The sequence below is a fragment of the Sorex fumeus genome, unplaced genomic scaffold (genome assembly GCF_029834395.1).
Source record: "Sorex fumeus unplaced genomic scaffold, SorFum_2.1 ptg000063l, whole genome shotgun sequence".
NCBI classification, from domain to species: domain Eukaryota; kingdom Metazoa; phylum Chordata; class Mammalia; order Eulipotyphla; family Soricidae; genus Sorex; species Sorex fumeus.
Window position 1 is genome coordinate 13783406 of NW_026606120.1, and position 8879 is coordinate 13792284.

Sequence of the window (8879 nt, forward strand, 5' to 3'; positions counted from 1 at the left end):
GATATAGAAGAACTTGAATAAAATAAAGGATTATTTTACTAAATTGCTCAGGAAGTGTATTGAAGCTTTCAGGTGTGAGAATATCAAGAAACATAGTAAGGGAATAGCATGGTCCAAGATGACAGAACCTGAGAACAGGTCTGCAGGACTGAGCTAACCAAGTGGGGGGATGCAGGCCCTGGGACAGTGTGGGGTGGAGGGGGGAGTAAGCAGGTGTGGAGTTGGACCCTTGTATAAGTGTAATCCCCATGCTTCCAATTTACAAAATGTTTTTCATAAGACAACTTTCAGATTTACTTTTGGGAAGAGTGGATCTAGGTAATTTGTATTATTCTAGTTGCTTTCACAAAGCTTGTCTTGAGTCATTACTTAACTCCTCTCCCAGCCACCAGGAAAGCTTTATGGCTATTGGTCTTAGAGACATCACAGAGCAGTCAGAACCCCAGCGTGAAGACTGAACTAGCCTGTTACTGCTCCCACCTGTGACTGCTCAGGTGGAGCAACAGCACAGACTTGGGCACAAAGCCTTTGGTTCCGTGGGCCTCGAGAGAGCTTTCAAAATCACAGGCCTTGGGAGCTGACCAGTACTAGAGTAATAGATTCCCATAAGCAGGAGGAAAGATCAGGATGGACCCTGCAGTAAAGGAAGAAATGAAAAGAATCCTAAGTGCTGCTCTGTTCGGTGGTGAGTTTCCTTCTGTGCCAAGTCACCACATATCAGAGCCCTTGTTTTGCGCTTATAAACAGAGGATGGAATTTAGAGAAAAATGCTTCAGTGGTCTGTGGTTGATTCTTCTTCAGTCCTGTGAGCTTTGGTTCAGGAGCTGATTGAATAAAACTCATGATGCCTTAAAAATGCGTTTGTTTGGGTTTTTTTTTTTTTTTGGCCTGAGGGACTTTATATTTTCAGTAAGGACTGGGAAGTTAGCTAAGCTGACCTTGTGAGTGGTCTAAGGGACTTTATATTTTCAGTAAAAACTGGGAAATTAGCTCAGCTGACCTTGTGAGTGGTGAACCCAGCAGGATCTGTACTTGCCTCATGCTTGTACTTAACACTGGCACACACTTAAGGCCACTACACAACAGACAGGAGTCTTGAGGGGCACAGGAGAGAGAGAGAGAGAGAGAGAGAGAGAGAGAGAGAGAGAGTGTACAGCTGTTTACCTTGCATGTGGCCAGTCCAGGTTTGATCCCCAGCATCCCATATCCTGAGCACCACCAGGAGTGATCCCAGAGCACAGAGTCAGGAGTAAGCCCTGAGTACTGCTGGGCGTAGCCCTAAAAACGTAGAAGTCTGAAGTAGAGGAAGCTCAGATTTTGAAATTGTGATATAAAAATATTCTAAAGTTTGGTTGGTTGTTTTTTTGGGTTTTGTTTTGTTAATGTTTTTAAAGAGGAAAAAAAAAGTACTAATTAAGGTAAGTGTGTGTTGGCCTCTTGCTGTCTGCTGCATCTTGGGTCTGCCCCGCCGCCTGACTGTGCCTGTCCTGTCATTGCAGGATGATGTGGGCAGCAGGGACAGTGGCCGCTTTGTCCAGCATCACGTTTCCAGCGATCAGTGCCCTCGTCTCACGGAATGCTGAGTCAGATCAGCAAGGTGAGGTCGCCCTCCTCCAGCGGGAAAGCTCCTGCCCAAAACAGTGGCGCTCGTACGCTCCTCATAAACAAAAGAGGTGGCAGCCACTGGACCCATCGGCAGTCACACACACTGGCTCTGCAGGGGGACAGTTCTGGTCACCTTCCTGCTTTGATCTTCTAAGCAGAGTTGTTTTTATCTGAATCATCAGGTCGAATACCAAGACTCAGAAGTGGGACTGTCCTTTATTGAACTATCCTTTATTCATTCTTGCTTCTTCTGTGTTTGGCCATTGGTATTGACTAGATGATAATATTTTAACAGATAATCTGTTAAATAATGGAAGACAGTGCAACAGAGCCATGAGTTAAGAGTCCATTAACTTAATTTAGGAAATGATTCTCTGAGAAGATGAGGAAAAAATAAATCTGTCTAGTTGGTGATAATTGGGTGCAGCAGAGTGTGAGAGGAATTAAGATTAGCTGGCGCTGACCAGTTTGACTCTCCTCTCTGTGCTCCTATTCCCCAGGTCAGTCCTTTTCTGTCTCTTTAATGGCTCATCTTACCTATCAGGAAAAACAGGTTTGGTTTGGGTTTTTTTTTATTTATTTATTTTTTTGCACTGGGGGCGTTTGGGCACACCCAGCAGTGCTCAAGGCTTACTTTTTGCTCTGCACTCAGGAGTCACTCCTGGCAGGCTTGGGGGACCACATGAGATTTCAGGATCGAACCCAAGTTGGTTGCATGCAACACAAATGCCCTACCCAATGTACCCCAGGAAAAGCAGGATTTTATGGGAGGGAGGGGGAGTGTTTAAATGCCTAACAACCATTTTTAAATGTTTTTGATTAAAAAAAAGAAGAAGAAATACTACTACGTTGAAGGGACTGGAGTGCTAGTACAGCAGGTAGGGCATTTGCCTTGAATAAGGCTGACTTAGGTTTGATCCCCATCATCCTATACAGTCCCCTGAGCACCATCAGGAGTGGTCCCTGAGTGCAGAGCCAGGAATAAGTCCTGAGTACTGCCAAGTATAGCCCAAAAACAAACCATAGAAGAACTTGAAAAAGATGGTCTTGGGTTAGGAAGATAGGCCATGGGGCTTGGAGCTTGCTTTGCATGGGTGGGGCCCTGGGTTCTGTCTTAGCACCACTGGCAGCACTGAGTTGCCAGCCTGAGCATGATCTAATAGACCTGCACTGCTGGACCAAATAGAGAACTGCTGGGGAGGCCCACAGGAAGGGATTGTTTGTTACCTTTTTTGTTTGTTTTGGTTGGGGGCCACACCTGGCAATACTCAGGAGATACTTCAGGCTCTGCGCTCAGGGATCACTCTTGACATAGCTTGGGGGACCTTATAGGACATGGGGGTTTGAACACAGGTTGTACAGGGCCAGAGATAGCAGGAAATGAGGCATTTCTTTACCAGCACTTGGGTGGCAGGGCAAGAAGCAAAGGGCAGAGTTTCATTGTAAAAAGTATCTTTACATGAAAGGCAGAACAATGCAATCCATGCAGAAGTGCAGATTGCCTGGTACTGGCAGATTAAACATGCAAGAGGCATGATAAAACCCAGAAAGCATTTCTGGAGTGAGTGAAGGTATGTTGGGCCAAGACCCCGAGTGGCTTTCCCCCAGCACAGAGCCCTCTGTGGACACAGCACACTATAATTGGGAAGTATAAAGTCAGATCTCAACCTGCTTTTCTGTGAATACTAACTCGCTTCTCTGTTCTGATTTAGGAGTTGCTCAGGGGATCATAACTGGAATAAGGGGACTCTGTAATGGCTTGGGGCCAGCACTGTATGGCTTCATTTTCTACATGTTTCACGTCGAACTGACTGAATTGGGAACAGAAGTGAATTCTAATAGTGCTGCCCTGCAGGTACTTTGATGATGAGTCTCATTTTCAAACAGGAAAATCTTCTGGCCTGAAATTTGGAGTGTGATTTTTTTTTTGTATAGTATTAGTCCTTTATTAACTAAGTAATGCTCTCTTTGATGCTTCCTGGAATTTGAAATCATGTCAGTGATTCATCAAAGATGAGTTCGAATTTTGTTAAGCTGTTTTTTTTATTTTTTATTGGCTTTGACTTTTGGCTTTTTGGGTCACATCTAGCATTGCATAGGGGTTACTCCTGGTGGTACTCGGGACCATAAAAGGATGCCAAGGATTGACCCTCATTTGGCTGCGTACAAACACTCAGCGTACTATACTATCGAAACGTTCCAGCTAGAATTGAAACTGAAATACTATTTTTACTGTTTTTTTATACTGATACACTCCTTTCCCAAAGTGATATTTAAGAATATAGATTGCTGTACAAAGCCAGAAGTTACATTTGTGTACAGAATTTCATGAATATGGTGGTCCATGATGACTGTACAGCAGGTAAGGCATTTGCCTTGCACATGGCCAACCAGGGTTTGATCCCTGGCACCCCATATGGCCCCTCAGTCCTGTCAGGAGTAAGGCTTGAGTACCAAATGTTGACCAAAAACAAAAACAGAAACAAAGTTGCACGATATGATATCACAGAATAAGATTGCAGGTAGCAAGTTTGCTTATGTGGGTGAGAGGTGGCTCACTGCCATCTTCTGTTCCTTGCCCCAGACTCAATTAGACTTTGCCCAATTGAAGCAGCCATTGTAGAGGTAACTGAAACATTAGCTTTGAGACAATGATCCACTTTCAGAGGTGTGGTCTAGAGGGGTGGAGGGGACCCTGGACTCCTTTTAGGTTGCAAGCACTAACCAAGTTCCTCATCTTTCTTTGTTCTTCATGCCATCAGGGAGCCATGGTCCCAGGCCCACCGTTTTTATTCGGGGCATGTATAGTCCTTATGTCCTTTCTGGTTGCCTTATTCATCCCTGAGTACAGTAAAGGCAGTGGAATCCAAAAGCATAGCAACAGCATCAGCGGGAGCCTGACCAATACCCCAGACCGTGCCAGTGACGAGGACATTGAGCCACTATTGCAAGACAGCAGCATCTGGGAGCTCTCTTCCTTCGAAGAGCCTGGGAACCAGTGCACTGAGCTGTAAACACGGCAGGAAGCAGCTCTGCGCACACCAGCTCGGAGAGCCACACCACATGGACACTTCATGGTGCTGAAGGGGAGGGCTGGTGGCATCCTTCAGGGCCAAGTTTTAGGAATGACCCCCTCTGTCCGTCTGCCTCCCCCCCCTTTTCCCTCCTGTTTCCTTTCTTCATTCTTTTTCTTTCAGTTTCTATATTAGAACATGTTAGGATTTGAAAAATGACTCTGCAACTAATATGCAACTTGCAAAGCTATCTGGAGTCCAACCTTGAAAACTCAATAGAAAAAGTCTTATCTCTGGTAGAAATGATGACTTTTCCTTCATAACTCAGGATTTAGGGTAACGTTCCCATGCCCTTTTCAGCGTTACAGCAGGATGGCCATCTCTGGCCAAATGTGAGGTCAAGATTCCCTTCTCAGCATCTCCCTCACTGTATTTCTGAACTGCCCGCTTAGCCCATAAGGTGTTTGAGTCGCTGCTTCCAGGGTCTTAGTATCAGGGATCTCTCACCTTTGTTCACTGGTCAGGTGAAAGCCTATCCACCGTTGATCTATAATAAAGGTTATCACTGATCAATATTATCACATGAAGGAACTTTTTTGTTTAAAATTTGAGTTGGGTAGAAGAAGTTTAGATTCCTGAACCTACTGTTTTTATTGGATCTAAGCATTCTGGTGGCAACATAGAAATTGGAGGATGCAAGGAACGAAGTCTCGACAGTGTGGCTGCCCTCAAGGTGAGCGTTGGTCACCTGTCACTGTGGAATCTGTATCCGGGTTCAGGCTGATCCCATGCATTTCTGTGCTCCTTCCTGCGGTTCATGTCCCATTGCTCGTTCATCTCACCCCTGCCTTAACTGCTCTGTAGTATCTTTCCTGTGGGTCTTTATTTCCATCTGTTTCTCTCACTTTGGATCTCATGGGAATATGCACTTCAAATTCCTTTCTAAAATTTGATGGGTTAGGAAGCTCAGTCTTACAATAAGTGTCTTGCTAATTTTTTTGAGCTGTTTTATGGACAAAGTAAACTTTACAGATTTATATGTATTTTGCTGCACCAGGAAAAAGGACCATAAATTAGGGCCCACCTTTAACTGAGCACTCCTTTGAATGTTTTATAGGAATGAAATATATGTAGATATTTGTAAGGAGTCTTAATTCTTTTTCGATGGGGTGCTGTGTAAATCTTGTATTTATAAATGTAATGAAGGTATTGACAGAAAAAAATATATACAACTTTTATAAAGGATTGTGTACTGACTGAATACATTTAAAAGAAAATATATTTTGAAACCTGTTCTGCTGTGAACAGAGATAACATATCTTTTTACTATGCTCTTGGTTTTTAAGTTAAGCTTCCTAATGCATAATAAATTTGCAGTGGATACTTTTATGCCGTTTGTGTTTCTTTAAAGCAAATCGTACATTGAGCTTCGGAGTAGTTTTCTGTTAGTTAAAAACGATAGGATATCTTTAAACCACAGGACCCTTGCATAAACTGCTGGCCTAGTGAGAGACTCATTGCAAGGGTCACAGGCTTCCTGAACAGTCCTGGAAAGATGGTGTGCCCTCCCCTCCCCCAAGATTTGGAGGAGGAATAGACAGCAGGGCAGCCCCAAATAAGTCCATCCGACTGCCTTTAACGAAGCAAAGCAATTCACGGGGTAAGGCAGCGCGTGCATATCTAACTCACTTCAGCAGCAGTAAGCAACGTCTCTGTGGCCGTGTGGCCACAGGGCTGCTTGTCCATGTCTTTTTCAGTTTGTTTACATCAAGGTCTCATTTGCCAAACACCTAGCCCCTGCTGTTGGCCCACACACTGCACATGCCCTCACTGCCTGCATCCTGGTCTTCCCTCCCTAACACCCCAGTTACCCCCCCACACACACACACACACATACACAGACACACACCCCTCTGACCTTCTCAGGCTGTTTCATGTTCCTTTCCCACAGACGCCTACTTAATGCGTTTCTTCACCTCCGTGTTTCTGTTCCCCGAGCACCCTATTAATGGTCCCTTCCTGTCCATCCCAGTCATCTCACTTCTTGTCTATTTTGCCCATTTCATCATCTTGTCTCTATACCCTAGAATGGAGCCCCACTGCAGGCAGGCGTTTGCATCTGTTTTTTTTTTTTTTTTTTTTTTGTCCCACCAAGCTATTCACTCTCAGCACCCTGACCTGGCCTGAGTGGTACTTAGAAAACACTGAATGTATGCCTCTGTGAACAGCACAGGAGTCAGTTCCTCGCTCCACACCATAACCCATCTACCCAGCCCAATCAAGATCAATCTTTCTTCTGCATCATTATTTCAGTAACCACATACAAACTCAGAACCTTTACATGTGTGACTCTCGAGTATAGGATTCTGATAACTTGTTTGTTGGGGGGCTGTGCTTGATGCCAGAAAGAGGTTAATGTCCTTCCTGCAAACGAGACACTGCTGTCAAAGAAGCAGCCTACAAAGGGCTGTATTCTCAGTCTCGGTTTGTCTCGACCGAAAGCCCTGAGGAGTGCCCATCCTCGCCCCCCTGGCAGTGCTGGTTGGTTTCTGCACATGTCCTGGGATCCAAGGGGGCTGCCGAAAGCCATTGCAGGCCCAGGGCTGGAGGCAGGAGCAACTGGAAGTTTATTTATTTGTCTTGGCCGTTTGAGCCCCACAATATGGATAACAGACAAGCCCGGGCAGGAGCTACACCCCAAGCACCAGAAGGGTGGTGGCTGCCTCTGATAATGGAGCTGGAAGTCTTCCACAGTTCCTTCCTGCTAAACTGAAGTGGATACAGACTGGCTCTGCAGGAGTCAGAATCAAAGTAGAGCAGGTAGGGTGCTGGGGATCGATCCCGGGTCTTCTGCATGTAAGGCAAGTGCCCTACCTGCTGTACTATATCTCCAGCTGCTGTGAAAGCAGCATTTAGATGGAAATTACAGCATTGTATATGTCAAAATTAAGAACAGAGAGTACAGCATCTAAGATCAGCGGCCAGCCCGAGTTCAATCCCCAGCACCTCATAGAGCACAAAGCCAGGAATAAGCCTTGAGCACTTCCATGTGTAGCCAAAAAACAAAAATGAGCACCTCTGTGTGTAGCCAAAAAACAAAAACAGACACCAATAGAACTCAGATCCCTGAGCACCACTGGGTGTGGCCAAAAATGATCACAATCACGACCATCCTGTTGTTCGTCGATTGCCTCGAGCAGGCCCCAGTAATGTCTCCTTCATCCTATCCCTGAGATTTTTTTTAAAAAGTGCCATATTAAAGGCTCTTGCAGGGTTAGGAGAATGAGACCCATCATTGTTACTGGTATTTGGCATATTGGGTACACCACGGGGAGTTTGCCAGACTCTGCCGTGTGGGCAGGTTACATTCGGTAGCCTGCCATTTTGTCCAAAGTAAGAATGAGATAATAAGGTGTCGCTCGGCCGCATTTGCCGGGAGCTGGGTTTTATAGTCTCTGGGTCTTGGCCGTTGATGGGATTACACGGCGCCAGGGAGCCAGTTGGTGGGTGGTTAGTACGCTGCATTGTGGCCAAAAACATTAAAGAAAAAAATCAGGAAGAAATAATAATCTTTCCAGGCTTACATCTAGTAAAGATACTGAATCAAATAAGTGGCCAGGCCAAGATGAGCTCACTCATGCAGTCTACTAACATTTAAGAATAAAATCACGGTAATTCCCTACAACCGTTTTCAAGAGTAGTAATAGGAGGGGTCCAGGACCAGAGAGATACGACAGCAAGTCAAGCACGTGCCTTGCACGTGGTTAGATTCATCCCAGAATCCCTAGGCAATTCTGAGTTCCAAGTCAGGTATAAGCCCTGAGCAATGCTAGGTATGACACCCCACCACCACCATCACCACACACACACAGTAGAAGTGAACCAGAGTATAAGTATGTAAGGTGTTTGCCTTACGGACAGCTGATCTGGGTTCTATCCTCAGCACCCCAGATGGTTTCCCAAGTCCTGCCAGGAGAAAGCCCAAAGCATAGGTGTGAACTGAAACCCCCACTCCTGTCCCGCTCACAAAAAAAAGATTTATAGAAATCCTTTCAAAGTGCAGCACTTGGTCTCCCAGCTGCCCATAATCTTGACAACCAACAGTTTCTGAGTCTTCAGACACTGTACTCAGCAGAATGGAGTGGCCCTCTCCAGGGAGCAACTATAGACAATAAGTGGTCAGTGTGGGTGTAAAAGTCTCACACCTGGAGCCAAGTTAATCCCCATCACTCACATGGTCCCCTGAGCCTCACCAAGAGA

General features: G+C 45.4%; 1 protein-coding gene across 1 annotated transcript in view; it reads left to right on the forward strand.

The window, feature by feature from the left end:
• Positions 1-6008, forward strand: part of MFSD14B (major facilitator superfamily domain containing 14B) — a 40708-nt gene extending 34700 nt beyond the window's left edge. The window contains exons 10-12 of the mRNA XM_056127785.1: positions 1500-1597; positions 3318-3460; positions 4368-6008. Of these exons, the coding sequence (XP_055983760.1) occupies positions 1500-1597; positions 3318-3460; positions 4368-4619 (493 nt within the window). The 3' untranslated portion in view covers positions 4620-6008. The remainder of the gene's footprint in view (positions 1-1499; positions 1598-3317; positions 3461-4367) is intronic.
• The last annotated feature ends 2871 nt before the right edge of the window (positions 6009-8879 follow it).